A 27,096-nucleotide genomic window follows, 5' to 3' on the forward strand; every position below is an offset into this window, starting at 1 on the left:
ATTGCAGAGTTTCGCATATTTGGACCTCTTGACTTTTAATTATTAGATGGTGTTCTAGTCTTTATCAAAAAAAAAAAAAAAAAAAGACAATTACAGATCGTTCCAGAGCTATGACGCCATTAATATAATTTCCAAAATATTTAGATATCAAAAAGCTGTGCTTGAACTCCAAATTCATCTAGGGTTTGAATATTCACATATAGTTAATTGAAAGTATAAAGTGAGAGTAAGGTTTAGCAGAAATTGGTGGAATAGTGAATTGTAATTGTGCCGATTGGATTCGGTCAATATATCGAATGGAGAGTGAGTCATCATCATCTGAGTCTTATAGCCTCAATCCTCAGGACCGTATTATTCAGGTAATTATTAAACTGCTCTTTCCAACTACCATTTCATCACTTGTTTTTCATAAGTTTCTTTCTTTTAATCTTTAACAAATGCAATTAGTAATATTTTGTTTCTTTTAACGTTGAACAAATGCAATTAATGTTTTGTTTTGAAAATTTTGTTTCTTTTGATGCTGAACAAATGCAAATAATGTTTTTTTGTGTGCAAAGAATGTTATTTTTTTTTTACCAGTTTGCAAGTACATTGACTAGCATTTGATCAGTTTTTTTCTTGAAAAGTTTGTTTCTTTTAATGTTGAACAAATGCAAATAATGTTTTTTACCAGTTTGCAAGTACATTGACTAGCATTTGATCCATCTCTTCAAAATTTTGTTTCTTTTAGTGTTGAACAAGGACATGACCTTATGGAGGACACAAATTAGGATAGAAGGCTAGTAGGTAGTTGAGCTTGTCACGATTATCCTTCCATAGTTGTAGTCGTAGTATTACTCTTGTTTAGTGTCTTTTCCTTTTGTTTTCGTTGTTTCTTGTACTTCGCTCTTATGATTTTGTGGTAGTTACCTTATCATACTTTTTTTTCCAGACTAGATTGTCATGCTTTATTTAGTATTTTGCCATGGCTGCTTTACTTCCGTTATTTCCTTTTCCAAACTGCTTTGGTTTTCTTTTCTTTGAGCCGAGGGTCTATCGGAAACAACCTCTTTACCTCCCCACGTAGGGGTAAGGTCTGCGTACACTCTACCCTCCCCAGACCCCAATTGTGGGATTACACTGGGTATGTTGTTGTTGTTGTTGTAATGTTGAACAAATGCAATAAATGTTTTTTTACCAGTTTGCAAGTACATTGACTAGTATTTGATCCGTTTTTTGAAAAAATTGTTTCTTTTAATGTTGAACAAGTGCAATTTTTTTGGTTTTTGTTTTAGATTATGTATTGCACGCTTGAAGCTACTATAAGTTTCATATTGTGATTCTATGTTTCTTCTGTTATTTGTTTTTTGTTTATTTGGAATTTTTCTCCTACTTTCTTACTATGTTGCTCGGACTCTAAAAAAATGTTGCCGCACCTGTGTCGGATTCTCCAAAAATGCACTACTTTTAGAGAATTCCACACGCATCCGTCGACATTTTTGAGGAGCAAGATAGCTTTCTTATACTTCGATTTTATTATTGCACTAACACACCGGATCATACTAGCACTAATTTACGGATCCCATCAGAACTCCGAAGTTAAAGGTGCTTGGGCGAGAGCAGTACTAGGATGGGTGACCCCCTGGGAATTCCTCGTGTTGCATCCCTCCTTTTATCCCGTTGTACAAGAACAAGAGGATATCCAGAACTGCAACAACTATAGGGGTATCAAGCTATTGAGCCATCCGATGAAAGTTTGGGAGAGAGTAGTGGAAGCGAGGATGAGGAAGATAGTGTCTATTTCGGAGAACCAGTTCGGATTCATGCCGGGGCGTTCGACTACAGAAGCCATTCACCTTGTGAGGAGGTTGGTGGAGCAGTATAGGGATAAGAAGCCATTCACCTTCTAGGTCAACATGGTGTTTGTTGACCTAGAAAAGGCTTACGATAAAGTCCCAAAGGAGGTGCTGTGGAGATGTCTAGAAGCTATAGCTTACATTAGAGCGATTAAGGACATGTATGATGGAGCCAAGACTCGGGTAAGGACGGTTGGAGGTGACTCAGAACATTTCCCAGTCACGATGGGCTTGCATTAGGGGTCCGCTCTTAGCCCGTTTTTGTTTGCTTTGGCCATGGACGCACTGACGCGCCACATTCAAGGAGAGGTGCCATGGTGCATGTTGTTTGCAGATGACATGTGCTTATTGACGAGTCGCGGAGTGGTGTTAAAGCAAGACTGGAGGTTTGGAGGCAGACCCTGGAGTCGAAATGTTTCAAGTTGAGCAGGACTAAGACAGAGTACTTAGAGTGCAAGTTCAGTGATGTGATTCAGGTAGAGGACAATGACGTGCAGCTAGATACTCAGGTCATCCTGAAGAAAGAAAGTTTCTAAGTACCTGGGATCGATCATCTAAGGGAATGGTGAGATTGATGACGATGTCACACATTGTATTGGAGAGGGATGGATGAAATGGAAGCTCGCATTGGGGGTGTTGTGCGATAAGAAGGTGCTGCCTATACTAAAGGGAAAGTTCTATAAAGTGGTGATTAGACCGACTATGTTGTTTGGGACGGAATGCTGGCCAGTTAAGAAAGCTCATGTCTAGAAATGAAGGCAGAAGAGATGCGGATGCTGAGATGGATGTGCGGGCATACCAGGAGAGATAGGATTCAGAATGAACTGATTCGGGACAAGGTGGGTGTGGCTCTAGTGGTGGATAAGAGCGGAAAGGGAGGTTGAGATGGTTCGACCATGTGCAGCGGAGATGCATTGATGCACCAGTGAGGAGATGTGAGAGGCTGGCAGTGGTGGGCCCGAAGAGAGAGAGGGGTAGGCCAAAGAAGGCCCGGGGAGAGGTGATTCGGCAGGATATGACGCTATTTTAGCTTACCGAGGACATGACCGGTGATAGGTGGGTGTGGAGGTCGAGTATCAGGGTAGAGGGCTAGTAGGGGGCCGCGAGGATTTCTTTTCCGTATTAGGAGTATTATTATCTTTGTTCACTCGCTTATTATTTAGATCTCTTATATAGCTTGCTTGTTTCTTTCTTTAACGTCATTTATCTTATTATATGTTGCTATTACTGCCTATTATTATTGTTGTCTTGACACCTTTTCTTGAGCCGAGGGTCTATCTGAAACAGCCTTCCTACATCCCAAGGTAAGGGTAAGGTTTGCGTACACTCTACCCTCCCCAGATCCCACCATGTGGGAATATATTGGGTATGTTGTTGTTGTTGTTGTGGTTGTTTCCTTCCGGTTACCAGATTATTTGTTGTTGCTACTGTTATTCTAACTGTGTTATCTTTTCATACTTGTTTTAATATGCTTTACTTGAGCTGAGGGTCTATCGGAAACAACCTCTCTACCCTCACAAGGTAGGGGTAAGGCTGCGTACACACCACACTGACTTGTGGGATTTCACTATGTATGTTATTGTTGTTTATTGGAATTAGGCTCCACAAAGACAATGGGAAGGGGGGTTTGGGCGGGGGGGGGGGGGGGGGGGGGGAGGACATTCCAATGGAGACTGTCTCTGCCACTCAGTAATTTGACACGTGTGATTGAAATGTTTAGCAGAATAGTACATTTCTATTAAAAGGAGAAGAAAATCAATAATAACGGCGTGAGGTGAATTTTTTAGACATTTGCATCTGCGATTTTATGTTACTTAGAGTCTGCTTCGTGCTTATTTATCTGTAAGAAGAGGGAAAAGACGTGTGTTATTTAAATGTTTAGCAGAATAGTACATTTCTGTTAAAAGGAGAAGAAAATCAATAATAACAGCATGAAGCGAATATTTTTTAGACATTTGCATCTCCGACTTTATGTTACTTAGAGTTTGCACCGTGCTTATTTATCTGTAAGAAGAGGGAACGGACTTTGCAATATCATGACTCTTAGAAGACAATATCTATGCTAGAAGCAATTTTTCGTAAATCCTAGTCTTAAGTTGTTCATTGGAAGATCCAAGAATTGGTGTTGGATGAGAAGGTAATCAGATTTGTGTTATTGGTCATAACTAATGGAACTTATTTGGCTGAAGTTGATTTACTGTTAATCCTATGGTTGAGAATGTATAGTAGTCTTGTACTTTGGAAGTTGAAGGATGGCTACATGGAGGGCAGAATTTTAGGTAGCTAAAAAGAAGAGTGTTAACTAGGGGTGGGTGGGTGGGGAGGGGGATTATTTGATATAGAAGAAAGATTTTGGCGGTAAAGTGAAAATTGCAAGGCTCTATTGTTACGATCTAAGGTGCTGTGTGAATGGTGATACAGTGAGGCAGATAACTGACATTCTGATGTTTTGAAATTATTGCGCTCATAAAATTGATCAACTTGTATTGAGGTCAGTAGGTGGTAAGAGGCAAATAAGAAAACCTTTGCTTAGACACGGTCCTTTTCAGCTGGCATCAAGGCGGATTAGAAATTTTGAGGATAAGGAACATAGACACAATTACAGGATTTGCAGCTTTCTTCCCTATCTTTTTCTCTTTTATGCTTTTATATATTGGAAACTCATTGACCCAGAGATGATGGTCTACATGTTTTATTGCGCTGGTACTTCTTGCTCTCTTGATCTGTGCTGACTTCTTGTTCCTTCTTGTTAGATCAATCAATTAATAGAGCAACTATGCCGTAATCCAAGCTAGTTGGGTTCGGCTGCATGAATCCTCTATATTTGTTTCGCTCTATATTCATTTCATTCCAATAGTTTTAGTTCTTATTAGATGATATATTTAGGAAAAGTAGCTTGGATATGTGTTGTGTATCTTTCAAAATTTGGCTCTTCACTAATGTTGGGACAAAGTGCAAATGCTTCCCTGTAAGTATCTCTTTTCTCTTTCTGTTTTTAGACCAACACTTTTGAAGGTCTCCAGCATATCCTTAACGCTGGGGAATACAAATTTACCAGTTTCAAAAAAAAAAAAAAATTAAAAATTAAAAGGGTGCAAATGCTTCCATATGACTTTCGTGATTTTTATGGTTCAGTACTATGCTTTCCCTCTTCCCATTCATAGAACTCTGCAGAAAACTCCTTTGATCGTCTACCCCAAAAAATTGTTTTCCTTTTTTCCCCCCTTTGTTAGGGGCGGGGGAGGGTTAGTTGGTGTGATTTTATTAACCCTAGTTGACTAGTTATTGTATGTTTTGTCGTGATTAAAATGAAAATCATCACAATGATGGGGTATCTTGCATTACCCTGATTTTTGATAGTAAATTCTGCCATATCTAGTTTTTGTACCGTGTGAAGAAATGACAAGAAATAGGACAATGAAATGTGAGAAGCAGAAAGGAAAAACAGATTTGATCCCTCATTGATATTTGTATCTTTTCCTTATGTTCTTGGTTTAAGAAGAGGAAATTTGGTTCTTACAAATGGATCTTGATATGTAATCCCTTGTTCTCTTGTCAGAGGCTCGAGAGTCTTGGAGTTCCTGCTGAGAATTTGGAACACCTACAGCCTGGTTTAGTTGCTTATGTGAAGAATAATAAGTCTCAGATGGGAGAGCTGGTCTCTGCACTTTTGCCTACTAATGAGGAGGCAATGGAGGTTGTTACAGAACAGGAAATAGAGTCTCCAAAATCCACGGGCAGCTCAAGAGTTAACGTTAAAGATTTGTTCCAAGAAAGTATGGATTGGATACAGTGGTTGATGTTTGATGGTGAACCAAGTATAGCGCTGGAGCAACTGGCAGACACCGGTCAGCGTGGTGTTTGTAGTGCCGTTTGGGGCAACAATGACATTGCGTATCGTTGCCGTACATGTGAGCATGATCCAACATGTGCAATTTGCGTTCCATGTTTCCAAAATGGGAACCACAAGGACCACGATTACTCTATCATTCGTACAGGAGGTGGTTGCTGTGATTGTGGAGATGTTACTGCTTGGAAACGTGAAGGGTTTTGTTCCAAGCACAAAGGTGCTGAGCAGATACAACCTCTTCCAGAGGAGTTTGCAAACTCATTGGGGCCCGTACTTGATATATTACTGTCTTGTTGGAGAAAAAGGTTTCTATTTCCCGAAAGCATCTCCGGAAAAAGTCCAAGAGGAGATGATCATGCTACTGAGCTCAAAATGGTAACAGATGAGTTAACATCTGCAGTGGTGGAGATGCTATTGAAGTTCTGTAAACTTAGTGAAAGTTTGCTTGGTTTTATCTCTAGGAGAGTATCTTCGTCAGCAGGGTTACTAGATATTCTGGTGAGGGCAGAGCTGTTCATGATCACTGAAGAAAATATTAAGAAGATTCATGAACTGCTCTTGAAATTGTTGGGTGAACCTCAATTTAAATATGAATTTGCGAAAGTATTTCTGAGCTATTACCCAACTGTTGTAAATGAGGCAATAAGGGAATCTAGTGATACAGTTTTCAACAAATATCCACTGGTCTCAACATTCTCAGTGCAGATATTTACGGTGCCTACTTTGACCCCACGTCTTGTAAAGGAAATGAATCTTTTGTCCATGCTGTTGGGATGTTTAGGGGACATATTTGTGTCTTGCGCTGGAGAAGATGGTAAATTGCAGGTAATGCTTTATGCTTTTGTTTTATTGATAAGCATCATTGGGTAATTATCCTAAATTAAAGATCATTATATTTTTGTGCGAAATGTAAGGCTGTGATATAAGCTTATTTATGTACTTGCTTTTCTTTTTGTTCCAATAAGAAATATATTTATAAACTTGTTAAATCGTAACAGCTTGTTTTTTAACATTCTTTTCATCTCGGTTTCGACATGTCTAAAAACCTCCATGTGTAGCTTATGTACTAAGACGAGGAATCTCAATGCAATAGTAAGAATTGCTGCTCTTTTACCAGAAGGTCATGGTACAGCCATACAAGCCGTGGAAAGAGCCTCCTGCAGAAATGCAAGGCAAGGCTGCATACAATAGACCAATCTGGTCTGGTGTTTTCCTGGACCAGCGCATAACGGGATCTTAGTGCACCGGGCTGCCCTTTAGCTTATGTTACTAAATAAGCTGGTCCTTGTTCTTGGATGGAGATGTATGTGTGATTTGTCTGCAAGATTTTGTATATTAGGTGTATAGTTCTTCTGATATCTCCACATAACTGCTCTATGCATGGATAGATTAAGGTATTAATTACGTCAAATGTAAAAGCTGTAATGAAGTCTTAATACTCAAATTTCTTAATAAGTTGGAATCAAAATACATAAAATTGTTTTAGTTTCTCAATATGTAGGCAAGTGCGTGAAATGAAGGCCATTAACTCCTGCACAAGGATCTGTTTTCATCTTATTTGAATAGAATAGCCTTGGGTGTCTAAGTTTGGTCTTGAATCTCCCATTCTTTAATTGACCTAACGTTCAAAATGCAGTTTCTTTCCTTTGCTCTTTTTTCCCCCTCTGGATAAGCTTGTTGCAACTCGACTATTCTACAGAGTACTGCATACTCCCACTAGTCCTTGATGCTGGTTAATTACGAAACCAGTTCTTTCTTTATCTAAGGAGTTGCTTTTACGTTAAATGCATCGAACTGTATCCTCTAGTATCTTACTTAAAGAAAGAGCTTTTAAGTTAAGAGAAGTATACTTCATCCAAAAAAAAAAAGAGAAGTATACTTTACCGATACCCCGTCCATACATATTTCTTCAAATCTTACCCAAAAAAAAAATAAAAAATGAGGGAGAGAAGTATAATTAGACACACCTTACAGTACTAATAACATGGAGGGTTCTTAATTTATTTATTTATCTATTTATTTAATTATCATATTTTGCCTTCTGTTTATTTTTCATACTTTTATCGTATAATTACCAATACGAGGAACATCGATTTTTGAGTGACTTTCCTACCAAATATTAGGCAGATGGGGAAAATCACTTAGCTTTTTGCCTATGTTGGGATTCGAAGTATGTTCTCCCATGGTCTTCATTCTAACTTCATCAATCTATAGTGACACTGTTGGCTGCGACTTCTCTGTTTCAGACTTTCAGTAGCACAAGGAAAAAACAGTATCTTGAGCTAGTAATCAACATATCAACTGCAAGTTCTTAGGAATTAGGAGTTTTTTCAAGGTTCATTATGTAACTCCCAAGGTCTAATGCCCTTTTAGTGCTTTCTTTTTGAGTGTGAATAATTATGTATAGTCTAAGTTTAGTTTGGCGATTTACTGTTTACTGAATTTTCTGAAGCACTCCTTTGTCAGATTATTCACCATTGGGGTTTCTGATGTACCTTATTGTCCTATAGAATATGCTTCTATATTGTGTTTGGAGAGATGCCTGACTGATTGATTAAGAGGAATTTCCAAGTGCTCCCCTCCTGGTTTTTTTCTCCTCTGTAACGGAGTAATGTGTTGCTATTGATAGCTATCTTTAGCAGTTCATCTGAGCATACATTGCTCTTGGTATAGTTTATGTGGAAGTTAATTGATGGTTGGTACAAGCTTCAACTTAAGAGAAACAATGAAAGAAAAAAGGTGCATGGTTGATGAAGGTGCTGTAGTTATCTTTGAGAGAAAGTGTGAATGCTTGTAGATGCTTAGTTTTGGTTTTTTTCTTGGGCTTACTTCCACCAATCAAACAAGGATGTCATCTGAAATATATGAACATTCGCTTTAAGTTTTGTTTCTGTAGGGCCTTTAGGCTCTTTGCAAATGCACAACTAGTTTTTTTTTTTTTTTTTTTTTTTTAAATTTTAATTTTATAGTTCTATTGGTGACATAACTGGTCTTGTTTGATTTTCTGCTCGTTACCTGATATGATCTTGCCAGTTCACTTTTATTGTTAGTGGTATTACCATATTTCTGAATTGCCAGTCGTTGGTTTGCTGAGGTTGTTTGCTTATTCAGGTCATGAAATGGGAAACTTTGTTCGAAACTACTATTCGTGTGGTTGGAGATATTCGATTTGTCATGAGTCATTCGGTTTTACCTAGATATGTGACTCATGGTCGACGAGATATATTGAGAGCATGGATGAAACTATTGTCTTTCTTGCAAGGAATGAACCCACAAAAAAGAGAAACTGGCATTCATGTAGAAGAAGAGAATGAGAATATGCATTTTCCTTTTGTTTTGGGTCATTCTATTGCAAATATCCACTCTCTTTTGGTGGGTGGTGCTTTCTCCATGAGTAGTACAGAAGATGCTGATGATGCTTTCTTCAACGAACACAGAAAAGATGTTGAAGACCAAGATAGCCAAAGACATGCAAAAGTTGGAAGGCTATCACAGGAAAGTTCTGTATGTAGTATGACTGGAAGGAGTCCATTAGAACATGCATCCAGGGTCCCTGAAGTAAAATATGATAGTTTTCCAGTATCATCATCTGTTATATGTTTAACATTCGAGTGCCTGAGGGCCATTGAAAATTGGCTGATAGTTGATAACACTTCGGGACCTCTCCTTCACTTATTATGTCCGAAAATAAGTTCTACTCCTGGCAATAATTTCTCTGTGTTGAAAAAAACTCTTTCAAAGTTTAGAAGAGGCAGAGAAATCCTCAAAACTCAGAGTCCTTCTTCAAATGACGTTAGACACTCAACTTCTGCTGAAGGTTATAATAAACAACATTCCTATCCTTCCCTGAATAGTCATACTACCTTGGATTATGGCCAAAGTTCGGGCCAAGAAGCAGCTTGCCTTGGTGGTCATGATGACAGTATGCTGGAAGGAGATAATGCATCTGAGTTAGAAGCTCTGCGGTTGCTGAGTTTGTCTGATTGGCCTGATATAGTATACAAAGTTAGCTTGCAAGATATATCTCTTCACATTCCGTTGCATCGATTACTTTCAATGGTTTTACAGAGGGCACTAGGCGAATGTTATGGGGCTAGTTCTGCTAATTTGTCTTCTTCTGTCCATTATGACTTTTTTGGCCATATTCTAGGAGGCTACCACCCACAGGGTTTTTCTGCCTTCATTATGGAACATGCTCTTCGGATTAGGGTGTTTTGCGCTCAGGTTCATGCTGGAATGTGGCGTAGGAATGGTGATGCTGCCATATTATCCTGTGAGTGCTATCGCTCTGTCCGCTGGTATGTAAATAGTTCAATCTGCAGTCTCTATACATGGCTCTACAATTAACAATAAGGAACTTCTTTTGTTATGCTAATCTATATGAGATTTAATCTTTAAGATTCCTTAGATAGTTTAAGACAATCTTCTTCTGAACTTTTTGTGCAGGTCTGAGCAGGGTCTGGAGCTTGACCTCTTTCTGCTGCAATGCTGTGCTGCACTAGCCCCTGCTGATCTATATATCAGTAGAATTTTAGAACGTTTTGAGCTATCAAATTACCTATCCTTCAATCTTGAGCGCCCTAGTGAGTACGTGACTCACATTTCCTTATACTTTCCTCAACGACTTCCATTTTTCATCCACTGTGTTTGCTTCCACGGATCAAGTATAAAGCAATATTTTCTTTAATTTGATGATGTACTAGTAAAGTATACAATCAGTACATAAGGGATGATCTTGACACTTCGATTGGTCATTGTCCGAATAATCATGTTCCATAATTTGTACTTATTGTACAAAGGTAATCTTTGTGATTAGTACTGGTCCTGTTAAGTAGTCTTGTTAATTGATATACATGTTTATCTATATTGAACAGTGGTTAGATTAGTTACATCTTTCCTGACATTTTTACGCAGCAATTCCGTTTTGGAAAGAGTTAGTTGAAAATGTTTGACAGTTGTATATATTTTGAGATTTTGATGATAGTTTTTCTCTTGAGAATAGATTATTCCGATGGCTTTTTCAATTTAATATTTACAGGACACATACTTAGTTACATTTGTTCTTCCATTTTTTTTTTTTTGATATTTTCTTACTGGTACTAAAAAAAGTTTCTTCTCCAACAAAATACAGAAAATAACCCAAGAGATGATAGATGTCATTGTGCCACTGGTCTTGTTAAAATTTGTAAATGCTATAGCTCCTGGAGCCAAAGATGTTAAATTGTGTCCTATTTCATGGCAAAGGTGTCGCACAATCTGGTTATCCTGAAACTTAAACAAATAAGATAAAAAAGAAGATTGGACAATAGCTAGGGACATACTTTTTATAAGTTGACCCGTTGAAGTGTGTGTGTGGGGTGGGGGTAGGGGGAGGAGTTAGACATTGAACCCTACCTTGATATTAATATCCAAAAAGGTAATACATGAAGGGGACATGGTAATGTACCTCGTATGCTATGTTATAGTTGAACCTACTCGACTGTTTACACTGTGCGTACTTTTAAATAAGTTTCTAAATCGTGCCTTTAGAGATCATTATACATGTTCGGAAAAAGAATAATTGACCTAAGGATGTGTTTAACAAATTCGAGTAGAGTCATCCTTAAAAATTCACATGACTTTAACGATTCAATAAAAAAAGAAACTTCTTTTAAGATCGTTTGCTGCAGGGTTTTTGGTTGCCTAAAAAAGAACAACGGGAGTTTGTATAGGGGTTTTTAGTTGCGATATACTTTGTTTTGAGTTGATTGATAGTCTTTCCATCGAGCCGTTGCTGGACATATATTGGCTAATATGCTTATAGTTAACTAACATGAAGATCTACATTGTCTGTTTTTGATTGACAACATATCTTGTTGTATGTGTTCAGTATTGATAATATGTGATGCCTTGAAGCCTCACAGGTACGTTTTCATGCATCAACTACTTGCTCTTTCTAATACCATTTGCCATCCTTTCCAGGTACGAACCGGCTTTAGTTCAAGAGATGCTTACTCTTATTATTCAAATAGTGAAAGAACGACTGTTTTGTGGGCTAACCTCGAGTGCCTGTTTGCAAAGAGAATTGGTATATAGACTATCAATTGGTGATGCCACTCACAGTCAGCTGGTGAAGTCTCTTCCTCGTGACCTGTCCAAGATTGATAAATTTCAGGAAGTTTTGGACAAAGTAGCAATGTATTCAAATCCATCTGGCATGAATCAGGTTTATATCTGACATTTGGTTCATTCTTTAACCCTTTTGCATTTCCAAGGGAAATCAGTGTGATCATTTTTGCTGTCATGTGATTTTTCCTAATTCCTTATCTATCACAGGGTATGTACAAACTGCGGTTGCCCTATTGGAAGGAATTGGATCTGTACCATCCTCGTTGGAATTCGAGGGACTTGCAAGTAGCTGAAGAAAGATATATGCGTTTCTGTAATGCTTCGGCGTTGACCACTCAGCTTCCAGGATGGAGCAAGATTTATCCACCTCTTGGTCGTATAGCTGAAGTAGCTACCTGTAGGACAGTCCTCCAAATTGTCCGCGCTGCTGTAGCATATGCTGTGTTTTCGGATGCATCAAATGCTTCACGTGCTCCAGATGGTGTTCTGTTAAGAGCACTGCATTTGCTCTCACTAGCATTGGATATTTGTCATGCACATAGGGAATCTGGGGAACGTAGTTGCTCTAAGGGTGATGTCATTCCAATTTTAGCACTAGCTTGTGAAGAAATATCAGTGAGTAAATTTGGTGATCAGAGCTTGCTGTCTCTTCTCGTCCTCTTAATGAGGAAACATAAGAAAGGAAATGACTTTGTGGAGGCTGGGTCAATTAACCTCTTATCTTTGATTGAAAGTCTTTTGAAGAAATTTGCTGAACTACAACCTGAATGCATGAAAAAACTGCAAGACCTTGCTCCAGAAGTGGTCAATCAACTATCTCGATCCTTTCCAAGTGGTGATACAGATAGCTTCAGATCATTTTCAGACAGTGATAAGCGTAAGGCTAAAGCTCGAGAGAGACAAGCTGCTATACTGGTGAGATTACACAAGAGAAAGTTAATGATATGTAGTTCAATAATTTGCTAAATACAGATAATCTGTTTGTGTGCTCTCTAGACAATTAATGTTTTGTTGTTCATTTTGCTGCTGTGTTGTGTTTGGCTGTTAGCTACGTATCTCAAGACTTGAGAAGTGGAAAATCCTTTTTTCGCATACAACAAGGGAGGACTAGCCTATTGGTAAAGACCCACATCCAACCATAAAGTTTGGGGTTCGAGTCACCAAAGGCACAAAATGGGAAACATTGGGTTTGGGGTGGTGGCTTGTGCCAAATAAAAAAAATAATGATCCGTATCCGACATACAGGTTTTGGCATTCTCCATGTGTAAAATTTAGAAGCTTGTAATTTTGAAATATAAACGTAGTACGCTCTAACTCAGATTGAAATCCTCTTAGAAGCCCACATGTACAGAAGAGACGCTGAAAAATTGTGTGGAAGTTGCCGTGCTGAGACTCAAGGGACTGCACGGATATGACAGGATGGAAGACTTAGAGGTCTAACCTCAAGGTAACATCATTTTGGATAAGAACAGAGTATAAGGAAATAATTAAAATTTATCTAGCAACAAATGAGTATTAAAAAAAAAAAAAAAGGATTAGAAGGGTTAACCTAGAAGGGAAGTCTCCATCTACTTATACAAGTTGAAGTGTTTTTGGATGAGATTATCGCTGAACCTTGAACTTGACCATAAATACATAGACAAGCACTCAAACTTGGCCCAAACTGTCAGTTTGACACTTAAAACTGTTATTTATATCATAGAGGGAAGTATTGTTCCGGATAAGCACCCGAGGGTGTGGCTTAGTGGTCAATGAAGTGGGAGAACCTTGAGGTCTCATGTTCAAGTTCCAACAGAGGCAAAAAACACTAAGGGGCTTCTTTCCATCTCCTATCACTTGCCAAATATGGTAACAAACATGTACAAGTGCAGGAGCATTGACATGCACTGACGCCATACAAAAGCTCCTTGGCACTAAAAAGAATGATGGTCTTGCAATGTATTTTTCTCCCTAAAGTTGAAGCTAGCCCGCTTTTCCCTCTATAATTAGAAACATTGATTTAGAAAATTACATTCCAACATGTATCTGAATTGTTGCTTGTGTCGTTGTCATTATAATGCATACCTCCATTGTGCTATGTTGCCATACCATAGTAGGACTAGAGAAAATTTAATCCTTCTATAGTAGAACTAGAGAAAATTTAATCCTTCTGTTTTCAGTTAATACTTATTGTACAGGGAGATTCTTGTTGACTTTGTCACTTTCTCAATGTTCTATATCTACTTTACAGGAGAAGATGAGGGCTCAGCAATCTGAGTTTTTAGCAAATATTGATTCCACGGCAGATGTTGCTGCAGATGATTCTAAACATGGTAAAGAGTTATGCGATTCAAAAGGCAGACCTAGATCTGAAGAGGCTACTCCTGTTATTTGCTCTCTTTGCCATGATCCAAATTCTAAAAGTCCTGTATCTTACCTAATTCTTCTTCAGGTAGGTGGCTCTATTTTCTGTGATGCTATCATTTTCCTTCGACTTGGATATGACTGGTGTTGTATACTTGTATCTAATTATTGAACTTTAATCTTTATTCGTGAGATAAGAAATCCAGGCTTTTCAGTTTCACCAACAGAGGTCCTCCTTCATGGGAACAAACTCGCCGCTCTGGGAAAGAGCCCATGTCTGAAAGGAGCAATCTCTCAGGAAGTTCAGAAATTATTTCATCATCTTGGTTAATGCAACTAATCCAAAATAAAGTAAATGAGTTTGCTTTAGAAGGACAACCTAAGGAAGTGGAAGCATTTCTGGAATATATCAAGGAAAAAGTTCCCTCAGTGAAGAACATTCAACCTCCTTACGCATCAAGTACTGTAAAGAAAAAGACATCCTCTTCCTTTGAGATTCTAGAAGAACGCATGTACTCGTTGGTTCGGGAAGAAATGGATGCTAATTCATGGCACTGGGATCTTTTAAACAATGATAAGAAACTTTCAGCATTGGGTGATAGTGGGGGTGCTGAGTCACTTATGCTTGGAAGATACATTTCTGCTCTTTCAAGAGAATGTAGTCCTTCTGCATCAATGAATAGCCACAAAGCAGAATTGGAGTCAAGTATGCTGCTTCCAGCATACAATGGATTTGGTCCATCAGATTGTGATGGAATATATCTTTCATCCTGTGGGCATGCTGTGCATCAGAGATGTCTTGACCGCTATTTGTCTTCGCTAAAGGAAAGGTAGTAATCTCTTAATAAAAAAACAGGGTGCATTGCCTTTTAAGCTTTTTTAATCCATTCTTTTTGATTTTGCACTTCTAAGGCTGTCTTGTTTGACCATTAAAGTGAATACGTCTTAAGCTATTAATAGTACTCCATCAATTTTTGCTTTTCTTTCTTTTCCTGATTTGGATAAATTCTCTTTTCTGTCATAGGGTTGTTCTCCTTTTACTGACCATGCATTTTAGTCTAACTTATTCTAGTATTTCCTTCTCAAGCTTAAATAGGTTTCTTGTACTCCCTCCTTTTTAATTGGTTTGTTTGATTTTGACTTGGCACGAAGTTTAAGAAAGTAAAGAGAAATCTTGTGGTCTGAAACTAAAGATATGTTGAATGTACCATTAATCTTGTGGTCTTAAACATGCCATGTGGAAAGTTGGAGTTATAGAGTTGCCAAAAAAGGAAAGAGGCGTTCTTTTTTTAAACGGATTAAAAAGGAAAGTAAGACAAACCAATTGAAATGAAGGGAGTATTAGACTTACTATTTGGATTTGTTATTGTGTTTCGTAGTAGGCTGGCCCTCCAATTCTGCAAGTTTAGAGCAGTAACTGTCTCATTAACTTTTACACAGATATAGCAGAAGAATTGTTTTTGAAGGGGGTGATATTGTAGATCCGGATCAGGTACAAAAACTCCGTCCTTATATTGTTCTCTGGTCTCCGATGGCGTTAATAATAAATTATTTTGATGTTTTTCAGGGGGAGTTCCTCTGTCCTGTATGCCGTGGACTTGCCAACTCAGTTCTGCCAGCATTACCTGCGGACACTAAAAGGTCAACTCCGTCTGTTTCAACTGGTCCATCAGATGCTGTAGACCTTTCAGCACTTCGTTTTCAAGAAGCTTTATTTCTCCTGCAAAGCGCAATGGATGTTGCTGGAAGTAGAGAGGTTTTACATAGTGTTCCACTTCAGCAATTCAGGCAGATGAGAGTAAATCTCGAATCTGTGGTTCAGGTGTTATGTGGAATGTATTTCCCCGACAAGGATAAGATTTCAGAATCTGGTAGGCTTAGTCAATCTCTGATTTTGTTCGACACACTCAAGTACTCACTTATAGCAACAGAAATTGCTGCTCGATCTGGGAAGACCTCTTTAGCTCCAAACTACAACCTTGGTGCTCTGTACAAAGAACTGAAATCTTCAAACTATTTTATATTAGCTTTGTTACTAAGTATTGTACAAAGCACACGAACAAATAACTCACTTAATGTACTGTTGAGGTTAAGAGGAATTCAGCTGTTTGCGGAGTCTCTATGCTCAGGCACTTCTGCAGATGAGTCTCCAGACAGTCCAACTGTTGGAGGTATGGTTCCTGCTCCATAAGTTGCTTTTTGTGCTTCCATTATTTTGTAAAGGATAAAATTGAGTTTCTGGAAACATGGATATAGTGGTAATTGATGTCCAGGGAATATAGAAGCAGTTTATGGTTGTTGGTGTGCTTTGCAGGTAGCATGCAAGGCATCTTGGAGTTTTCTGAAAGGGAATTACAGTACCCTGATATTCAGTTCTGGAAACGAGCCTCTGATCCAGTTCTTGCACATGATGCCTTTTCATCATTAATGTGGGTGTTATATTGCCTCCCATGCCCATTTCTGTCGTGCGAGGAATCATTCTTGTCTCTTGTTCATCTTTTCTATGTTGTCACAATTACCCAGGTTGCTACATATTTTCTTCTTTCAATCGTTGTCTCTGCTAAAGATTAGTTTTTTTTGATTGAATGGTGCTTAGTCATTGTCTTTTCTTTTCAGACTGTAATCACCTATTGCAGGAAGCGGCAAATTAATTTGACGGAGTCAGGATGTAGTGATTCTCTAGTTACTGACATCTACAGAATAATGGAGGAATATGGAGTTGCTTACAAATATTTTGATTCTAATCATATTGAAACTCATGATGTCAAAGATGCAATTCGTAGCCTGAGTTTTCCTTATTTAAGAAGATGTGCATTGTTGTGGAAGTTGGTCCGTTCTTCTATATCAGTACCATTTAGTGGTGGAAGTAACGTATTAGATGGATTGCCCTATTCCATGGGTGAAACAACGGAATGTGGGGACAACATTGCAGTTGAGTTCGAAGAGATTGAAAAGCTGGAAAAGTTATTTAAGATTCCCCCGCTTGATGATGTTATTGGTGATAACATAGTACGTTTTGTGGTTCCGAGATGGTTGCATCGTTTCTCCAAGCAGTTTGAAGCTCGAAGTGTAAAGGGTATTATGTATTCTACCCCTGCAGTCCCTTTTAAACTGATGCTTTTGCCTCATCTTTACCAGGATCTCTTTCAGAGGTTGGTCATATACATGCAAAGATACTGTATTTGAGCTGTCTACTATATTCATAATACAGTATTTGGCTTGTCTACTATCTTTGTATAACCGTTGAATGTTTTGGATATGTTGGTCCTACTTTCAGATATTTTAAACAACATTGCCCAGACTGTGGAGTTGTTCTGAAGGAGCCTGCATTGTGCTTGTTGTGTGGTAGACTATGCTCTCCGAATTGGACGTCGTGCTGCAGGTGCAAATGCATCTTTTATTCTTCTAATAGTTGTCGAAATCATGTCTGACATTTTTGATTTCGCCAGGGAAAGTGGGTGCCAAACACATGCAATGGTATGTGGAGCGGGTACTGGGGTGTTCTTATTAATCAGAGTAAGTGATATTTCTTTTTTGCTCTTGTTTTTTTTTGTGTTGATCTTTTTGATGCAATACCGGCTTTTAGGACAAGTAGAATGATTTATACTTGTCCTTTCACCACAGAAAACCACAGTGCTGCTTCAAAGATCTGCTCGTCAGGCACAGTGGCCTTCCCCATACTTGGACGCATTTGGTGAAGAGGTAAGTCAGTGGTTTAGCTATCCTTCCATGGTGTGAAAGGGCTTGGACTGCAGAAATTGTGCTTGGTTGACAACAATTTTGTTTTCTTCATTTTCTAAGAATATGGAGGAGGGGGAAAATAGATTGTTTCACCTAGGGAGAAATCACCCAGAATCTCAAGAAAGTCGTTCCAAATTGGAGTCAATTCAGTAAGGCACTGAAGTTTTTTTCTGCGTTTTTCTCCACAAACTGAAAGTAGAGTTGGAACTGGTCATAAATGGTTGCCTCTTTGTAGGTATCTGCTGACAAATCACTTTTCATAATTGACCAAAGCACGTCTCCCCTCACCATCCCCTTTCTCCTACGTCAGTGGCAACCCCTCCCTCCTGGCATGCTACTGTCTCTCCAACCCACAGCCCTAAAATGCAACCCAATATCCATTTTCTTCTGCTGTTTCTCTCTTTGTGTGTCGCCAGTGAATTTATCAACTTTTATTTTGGGGTGGGGAATCCAGCTTAGAGCAGATGAAGAGAGTTTGCTTCACGTTTAAGTAGCCATATCTTGTTTTCACTCAAAGATGTGGAACATCAATTAATGGTTCTATTCCTTTTATCGTTTTCCAGCTTTTTCTTTTTGGGGTTATGCTGGAGCTTAGATATATAGGTTGTGAAGAACGGGAAAAGTGATTGTTTCTAACAAGAAGATGCTAGGGGATACTCTCTAACGACTCCAAACGAGTTTCTAAAAATCTTTGGAACAAACCAACAAAAATTTGAAATGTGAAGTTGTGTGTAAACTTGATATGTCAAAGGTTCTAATTGAGAAGCCTTGAATTCGGTAATTTTTCAAGCCCGTATTGTGACCTAATGGCGGGTTGGATATGAATATTTTTCTTTTAATTGCTTCTAATTTAAACATTTGCTATGAAGTGGATAGACAATCAAGTAATTCATATTATTTTTACAGCCAGTTTGGTTTGGACTTCACTTTTTGAAGTTGAACTGTGGGGTCATGTATTTATTTTCAAATTAGAGCTAAATCCTTGATTGTTTAGAAGGCCACCTAATGCCCGTCTTGCTACCTTAATAATCAGTTTCGTAAGGTTTTATTTGTCAAAGCTTCATCAAAAAAAGGTTTTGTTTGTCAAAAAGATGTGTGTGTTTGTTGTGGGGGGGGGGGGGGGGGGGGTTAATGTGGTATATATCAACAGGTTTTAACGTGTTGTGGTTTTTTTTTAAGTATTGATCAAGGGCCTACCCTTAGTATTTTTCTCATAGAGCTAACTGTAATTTACTTGTTATGTCGTGTTCTCTAATCATTTTTTCCATTCTTCATGTATTTTCTGTTCAACACATGTTTCTGGCACTAATACCAGAAGCTTTTTAACAGTCACGTAATATGTACACAAAATTGCACAGTGCAAAAATATATGGTCATGTTATTTTAAAAAAAGTTTATACTCACGGGTTTGAGCCGTGGAAATAGCCTCTTGAAAAATGCCGGGTAAGGCTGCGTACAATAGATCCTTGTGGTCCGGCCCTTTCCCGGACCCCGCGCATAGCGGGAGCTTAGTGCACCAGGCTGCCCTTTTTTGTTGTCCCAATGATGTGTCCGCTTTTTGAAAATGACTTGCGTAGCTTTTGTTAATGTTCTTTAGATATAATACTACCAAAAAGGTAACATGGATCCACTACCTCTCTCCTTGGTGAGCAGTTTATTCTTGCTCGCTTAAGCTCTTATCTCGTTTGATCTATCAAGATAGATCAGGCCGCCTATGCTATATGAATAGATGTATAAGTTCATCAACAAGCTGTATTAGTACCCAATTCTATTCATTCTGTCCACTTAGAAACCCTCTACGTTTGTATACAATTAAATTTTGGACTGTTGCCTTATCTAATTTGGCCACCTGATTTGGGAAGAAAGGAATGATCGTTTGATATATACAATACACCCTACTTTTACTTCATTTCAGGTTTCTGTGGTTCAATAATAGATGTGTTGCAAATAATTGGACTGTTGCTTACTAGTTTTATTAGGAATCAAGCATCAGTCTAGATGCCAATTTTGCTATCGTAGACCAAATGCCTGATCCAAATAGAATTGTTACAAAGAAAAAGAGAAAGTTCGCAAATAAATAACCATCTGAAATTTCGTTTGAAAGGCCAAAGCTTCAGATAAATTCCTTAAAAAATCAGTCTGGCAGGACCAGGTGCATGCTGAAGCACGTTATGAAAGTCCATACTACTATAAAATTGACAAATTTAAAAATGTTGAAGTGGAGTACCATGGAAGTTGTATAGAGTGAAAGCATTACACAAAAATGGAAAAAAAAAATCAAAATGGCACAGCATAGCAGTTTAGTTTCTATTATGAAGTTTCCCGGCTATTTTGACCCCCCAAGCTCAAACTCTGAAACAATTACAATAGGTACTTTTCATTTAAGAAACGTTGCTATTCGAAGTAGCACAGCATAGCAGTTTAGTTTCTATTATGAAGTTTGCCAGTTATTTTAAGCCCCCAAGCTCAAAATCTGAAACAATTACAATAGGTAATTTTTATTTACGAAAGCTTGCTGTCTAAGGTTCTTGTACCCCTCAAATCGTCTTCAATTTTTAGTTACTTTTTTATTTAGTTTTATATTTTGAGTTAAAAGTGAAGAAATTTGACCCGGGTCAAATTCATTTTAGGAATATCTCTAGATAGTCCAATTTGTGACACTTTGGCTTAACCTGTATGTTTCTTAGGATCCGATGATAAGTGGTTTCTTTGTTTCTGTTTTGTATTTCCTTCTTTTTGCGGGTCAAATTAATTCATTTTAGGAAATATCTCTAGATAGTCCAATTTGTGACAGTTTGGCTTAACTTGTATGTTTTTAGGATCCGATGATAAGTGGTTTCTTTGTTTCTGTTTTGTATTTCCTTCTTTTTGCGGGTCAAATTAATTCATTTTAGGAAATATCTCTAGATAGTCCAATTTGTGACAGTTTGGCTTAACTTGTATGTTTTTAGGATCCGATGATAAGTGGTTTCTGTGTTTCTGTTTTGTATTTCCTTCTTTTTGCGGGTCAAATTAATTTTTACTCCTTGTCGAGACTAGTGTGGATAGATATACATGGGCAGTGCTATGGCCTTCGGTGGTTCTCCATTTGTATCTTAAAACTCTCTCTATAAATGCAGGACACCGACATGCATCGTGGGAAGCCATTGTACCTAAATGAGGAACGCTATGCTGCCTTAACTCATATGGTATAGTGAAGGATTTGCATAATTTACTGCTGCTGTTACTGAGTTTCTCTTATTGTGCTATGTGTTAGTAGTATGATTAATGTCCTTGGAGGTAACAACCAGAGAACGGATTAGAGAAATGCCAAAAGAAAAGTAGAGTTTCTTTTCTCTGGTTGTCTTCTCTTTAATGGAAAAAGCCTAAAGCCCTAGGGTTAATGATATACTCCATGCGCACCTTTGAGCTTTGAAATGTCTTAGAGTGCAAACAGTTAGCCACTGCTTAGGATACCTCCTTTGCTTGGACGGTTAATGGTTCTTTTATATATGTGTGTGTGTGTACTCCCTCTGTCCCATTTTATGTGACACTCTTTCCTTTTACGTTTATCCTAGAAAGAATGACATTTTTCTATTTTTAGAAGCAATTAAATACTATCCATTTTACCCTTGATGAATGATTTATAGAATCAATTTAATTTTAAATTTTTTATTTTACCCTTACGAAATGATTTATAGACACATAAATGTCTGTGACATGTTTTAAATCACAAGTTTCAAAAGTCTTTCTTTCTTCTTTTAACTCGGTGCACAGTCAAACACCATCACATAAATTGGGATGGCTGGAGTATAATTTACTGAAAATTGAGCAGGTGAGTGTTATTTTTTACCTTTCACAAACTTCATGGTTCCTTACTGTCAAACGTGCCTAAGCTAGACTTGTTGAAATCTAAGTTACTCGGACTCTTCACTTTCGGTGCCGCACCCGTGTCGACACGACGTGGGTGTGGGATCCGTACTCGATTTGTTCAACCGATTTTGGGTACTTTGACTGTTATCGACAGAGAAATTCCGGACAGATTCAATGATTTATGTAATCTAAACAAAAGCTAAGGTGAAATTGAAGAAACTGGAATACCTTGTATATAGAAATTTCTATGTCACTCCTTTTCCTTTTATCTCCTTCTGAGATTCTCCTCAAGTTCTCCACATAATATCTCATAATTTAGGTTTTATAACTCTATTTTTAGATATTTGAATTATTTTTAGTCGAATCCCCGCACCCATAACCATACTTGGATCCGTATCCCTGAATCTTAGGACCCGACCTCTAGATGCGCACCCATATCGGACACCCACATCCGAGTCCGAGCAACTTAGGTTGTAATTGCATGTCCTGTACTATGTTATCTTCTAATAGCTACTTACTTTTTCTTATTCACCTTTGCGGTATATCTTTGATATTAGTAACTATCTTGATTATCTTCATCATAGCAAGAAGTTATATTCCTGTCTTATGAAATTTGAATGAGCATACTATTGCTATCAATCAGGCACTTTAGTCTGAGAAACATTGGGTCACAGTTATCTATCAATCAGACACTTTAGTCTGAGAAACATTGGGTCACAGTTATCTTTATTGCGTAGCTCTAGTCATAGCAATTTGTTGATTTGTTTGAATCGACATTTTAGGTGGCTTCTCATGGACTAGATCGGAGTCCAACGGTGCTTCATCAGACGAATATCGGCAATTTTTTAATGCTTTAGCTTGACTTTTTGATAAGGTTTGGTAAATGTCAGTTCAAGATTGGCATATTCTGTATGTTTGTCTGTACTTACTGACAGGTAGTTTATCTTTTTTTCTTATCTGGACCCTTGCAGGTTAACTAGGCCCATGGAATTCATCAAAGATGATAAAAAGTTATAAGCTGTCCGGCCCTGAGTTTTGACTCAGATAGAGCATGTCCGGTGTTCCGTGGTCTGCTACCATCTAATATACAGATTATCGAGGTTAGTCTGTCATTTCTTTGTTTTATTCTGATTAAATTTTGCTTCAGATGTAGTGCAATGTAAATAGATCAGTTTTATTTGCTCGTCTTGGCAGCAGGGTTTTCCAGACAGGTTCCTTGTATGATTTTTAATGTTTCCTGAATTTCTTTTCAACTTTGATTTTCTTTTCTGATATTTCAGTTAACACCGTGTTAAAGAAATTTTGTTTCCTGATTAAAAAAAATGAAGTGCCTGAGCTTGCTTAAAAGTCTGTAAGATGAAGTGCCTCAACACCATGTTAGTGAAGTGCCTAAGATTTTTAAAAATGGTTATCACAATTAAACTCCAGACTCAGCACCAAAATTCCAGGTGGAACCTCAAAATTGATCAGTGAGATTTTACAATAAACAATACAATCTTGGGTAAGGACAGGCCTGGTGTTTGGACTTTCTGCATAGCGGGGCATTCTAGGAGCTCTCTTGAAAAAGTGAGAGGTCGTAGACCGACTTGCTACTGAATACGGGGATATTTGGCATCCTCATCTGCTAGGTTCAAGTTGTGCATGATTTTAGCAAGTAATGGTGTCAGATAGTGTTTGCCACAAATCTTTTTTTGTGTTTAATTTGGTTAGAGTTCGTGTGTCATTTTAAGGATAAACTATCATCTTTGTAGGGAAAATTTTTAAATAAAGGGATTTGGAGGATAGTTTATGGTTAATGAAAGAACTGAATATTTATATCCTTTTGAGCTTTTCAAATGATTACCAAAAGATACGATTAAAAATCTATACAAATAAGCAATAGCTCTGTCCCTGCTTTTTGTTTACTGATCCACGTGGTGGGAGGGAGGGGGGAGGGAGGCTTTTCAGATCTTCATATTTGAAATTCATATAGAAATCTTTAGCAATCCAAAGCCCTAATGGAATAGTTGACCTGTGGACTATGATAAATGACTGAACTACGATGCATCAGCCCCTCTGCATGTCCTCCCTCCTTTTCTAAAGTGATGGAATCGCTTGAAGTAATTTATTTCTTTCCACTCCCCCAACCCAACCCCCGGCTAAGCCAAAAGACATCTAGCCTGAAGTTCTGTTATGTTAATTTTTACTAGTATTTAATCATCTTTATAGTTGAGCTTGACAAGTGTCCTCAAATTTGTTTTTTTTTTTTTTTTGCTTTGCATATGTTTGGTTTCCAAGGTAGTCCAAATAAGCACTTAATGCTTTGCCATTTTAATCCCTATGTTCCAAAATCATCATCTAATTTTTCTCGGTAAAAGAGAACTGGAAGTCTTTAATATACTTGTCGATCATTTTAAAATGACTAAGTTGCAACTTGTATTATTTGTCTAATAGTTTATCGGTATCTGAATTTATTTTCAAACACCAAATCAGTGGTTGATTTTATCATTGTTAAGCAAAAAAAGGTCTATTGGGATGGAGGCTGCAAATGTGTTTTCATTCTATTAAGTTAATGATAACCAACAAGAATAGAGTTTATTTGTTTAAAGGAAAAAGTAAAGAAGGTTAAGTCATATTCACTAAAATAACAGCCTCTGTACCCCACCAAGGTAGAGGTAAGAGTGCGTACATCCTGCCCTCCCCAGACCCCACTTGTGAGATTACACTGGGTATGTTGTTGGGGTTGTAAAGTTAGTATTAATAAGACCAGGCTGTGAATGAGCAAAAACAGAAAACAGAAAACAGAAAACAGAGAGGGGATGATTCTATTGGCACTTTTCAGATAACTTTTTAAAAATCAACAATCTTGTAAAGAGCTTTAAACAGTCAACAAGTTTATTAAGAGCAATGTCCCAAATCAGTGCACTTGATTGAAATGCATTTTTTTTTCTTACTATTACTGATTACACCCTTTAGTATTGATAGGACTAGGTTGTGAATGAGCATAAACAGAAAATAGAGAGAGGATGATTTTATTGGCAATGTTCAATTAACTTTTTAATGGTCAACAATCTTACAAAGGATTTTTTAAAGTTTATTAAGAGCAATGTCCCAAATAAGTGCACTATTACTGATTACACCCTTTAGTGCCTTTACTAAAATACAGTGACTATATGGCATAAAGGAAATTATTTACTATCGAACTAAGAAGTTAATCATTAGGAGTGAACAACCACATCTCTTTTGTGAACTGTTAATTTCCTCATTTACCCTTTAAGAGCTTTCATCCTCTTTATGACTGTGGTTCACTCTTTATGGGTTTCTATGTTAATACTCCGATATTTTCAAAATCCATAATCTTCCCTGTTTCTCATTTTGAAGAATCTAAAAGTTGGTTACTTTTCTTTTAAAATCTTATTAGTTACAATTAACTGATTTTCCTAAAAATTCTACCCGATAATTTCCTTTTGGTTGTCTGCTAAGAACTACTGTTTCATTGTCTGATTTGTTTGAAGAACATACTCATATTGGATTATATAAGCTACCTGAAGAATTTGGTTCATTTTGAGTTCCCTTTTCTTTGTGCATGAAAGGTTTGTTGGATGGGTACTCAAAATGAAGACAGTTGCATTTTTGTGCAAAGTATTGCGGGGGCAGGGTAAACCTTATCCCATATGTTATGTGCTTCAAAATGAGTTTGTACTATAGCGATCTAATCTAGAATATTGCACTAGGTTTAAACTTCTTTAGATGATGTCATCAGTATATTTTTTGGAGACTTTGATCGAGGCATAATAATTTAGGGTTTAACACGGAAAATTACTAAAAGAAGACAGCTAGAATCCTTTTAACTAAAGTTGAGTTGAACTTGGAGATAAAATGCTCTCTTCTGCACTTTCCAGTTAAATTTTCTGCTAAAAAATGTTATAGAATGTTGCTGATGAGAAGTTTCTTATTGCCTCCCTGATTCTTCTCTTGTTTTGACTGTCTAAGTTACTGCAACTTGCAGGCGGTCCTCTCATTATTTCGATCCTGTCTTTGTTCTCATCTGTTAAAAAAAACTTTGATGGTTTAGATAACGCAAGTTTATCACATCTTTTGGATAGGTTTTGCTAAGTATAAAACATCTCTGGCAGATCAGTAGGCGTTGACATCTGCGGCATAGAAGGATTTGCTTTTACCAGAATGGGACGTTGCGTATTCCAGGAAAGTGACTTTTGGTGGAGTGGCTGGTTTTTGGACATTACTGTACAGATATTGTGAATAAATACCGTGTTTTGATCCATTAATTCTTTTCGCATAGAGGTGTAAATTATAGTCTAAGGCGGCATATGCCACCAACCGGTCACTGTGAAGATGTAAATTAAGATCTAATCAGCAATACTTTGAAGAGCGATGCTAAGGTTTCTGAGTTTTGCTTTGATCTTTTCTTAGCTTACTTTTATACTGCCCTTCAGCTGCTCCAGCCAGATTATCTGCCTTCGAATCTGTTGGAAAAAATTTATTTAAAAAACAGAAAAAGGAGAATATTTGTGCTCCTTGATCGAACGAGCTCATAACCATGGCGGGTAATGGATGTTTTGGGGAGTTAGTTTCACAGTAAAGTTGCCTGATTCCAAAGCGGCTACCATTTGCAAAGTCTGGTGGCAGAGTCAATCAATCCTTCGATCGGTTTATGAGTTGCAAAAGCTAACTCTATGTTTGGTAGCTATCGGAGTTGTTTTCCTTCCCTACTCGTTCAAGTGAACTGATGTCATGGGTCGTACCCTTGTTTATGTTATCACGCTATTAAAGCATTGTGAGAAAAAGGAATAGAACCTAGGGCGTGAAATAATTTCTAAAAGAAATTTCTCTTGGGATATCCGAACTCAGAACTCATTTAACTAACAAGGTATTTACTTCTACTCTTCTATCCTATAAAAGATTTACAGATTCAACAGCAGTGGATCTTGATCAAGTCCGTGTCCTCCAGCTAGGGGATACGCAAGTTTCTTTTTCGGTTACATGAATCCAGTTTTTATTTTTGCATATCAACTTCTTTAGTTTGACTTAACAATGAGGTCTTGTTACCGCTTTATATGGGAAATTTCTGATTTAATCAATGACTATGCAGTAATGGAACTCAATGGATTTTCATCTACGATGTTGATCGAAACACTTCCCTCTCGAAGAACAACCTTTCGTAAATTTATTGAAATAAGTGCGAACACCAGAAATAGAAAAAGATGGTTATATGGAAATTTTTTTTATTTAATCAATGACGATGCACTTGAACTAAAGAATTTTCATCTACGATGTTGATTGAAACACTTTCTCTCCTGAAGAACGACATTTCGTAAATTCATCAAATAAGTGCGAACACTAGATTGGGCTATGTGGCGTAAATAT

General features: G+C 37.6%; 1 protein-coding gene and 1 pseudogene across 4 annotated transcripts; both read left to right on the plus strand.

Moving 5' to 3' along the window:
- The first annotated feature begins 51 nt into the window (after positions 1–51).
- On the plus strand, positions 52–26,129 carry LOC132607049 (E3 ubiquitin-protein ligase PRT6-like). 4 transcript variants are annotated; one of them, XM_060320840.1, is made up of 19 exons: positions 52–359; positions 5,395–6,510; positions 8,797–9,983; positions 10,132–10,272; positions 11,647–11,890; positions 12,001–12,708; positions 14,024–14,224; positions 14,335–14,966; positions 15,577–15,628; positions 15,704–16,307; positions 16,451–16,659; positions 16,753–17,288; positions 17,414–17,518; positions 17,586–17,652; positions 17,761–17,838; positions 20,997–21,065; positions 22,512–22,608; positions 22,701–22,829; positions 25,815–26,129. In XM_060320840.1, exons 1-17 carry the CDS (start codon positions 297–299, stop codon positions 22,584–22,586), a joined length of 6,087 nt encoding a protein of 2,028 aa, XP_060176823.1. In that variant the 5' UTR covers positions 52–296; the 3' UTR covers positions 22,587–22,608; positions 22,701–22,829; positions 25,815–26,129. The 4 variants fall into 4 exon arrangements, with proteins under 4 accessions (XP_060176823.1, XP_060176822.1, XP_060176824.1 ...); XM_060320839.1 differs by having other exon boundaries at positions 22,512–22,603; XM_060320841.1 differs by having other exon boundaries at positions 22,512–22,603; positions 25,845–26,129.
- On the plus strand, positions 1,529–1,646 carry LOC132608578 (5S ribosomal RNA; annotated as a pseudogene).
- Positions 26,130–27,096: the final 967 nt, after the last annotated feature.

This window comes from Lycium barbarum, chromosome 8 (assembly GCF_019175385.1).
Source record: "Lycium barbarum isolate Lr01 chromosome 8, ASM1917538v2, whole genome shotgun sequence".
Taxonomy (NCBI): domain Eukaryota; kingdom Viridiplantae; phylum Streptophyta; class Magnoliopsida; order Solanales; family Solanaceae; genus Lycium; species Lycium barbarum.

Coding starts and splice junctions, on each gene's coding strand:
- LOC132607049 (XM_060320840.1), top strand. CDS start 297: ATGGAGAGTGAGTCATCATCATCTGAGTCTTATAGCCTCAATCCTCAG. Junction 16,308..16,450: donor AGACAGTCCAACTGTTGGAG/GTATGGTTCCTG, acceptor TGTGCTTTGCAG/GTAGCATGCAAGGCATCTTG. Junction 17,289..17,413: donor TACCAGGATCTCTTTCAGAG/GTTGGTCATATA, acceptor TCCTACTTTCAG/ATATTTTAAACAACATTGCC.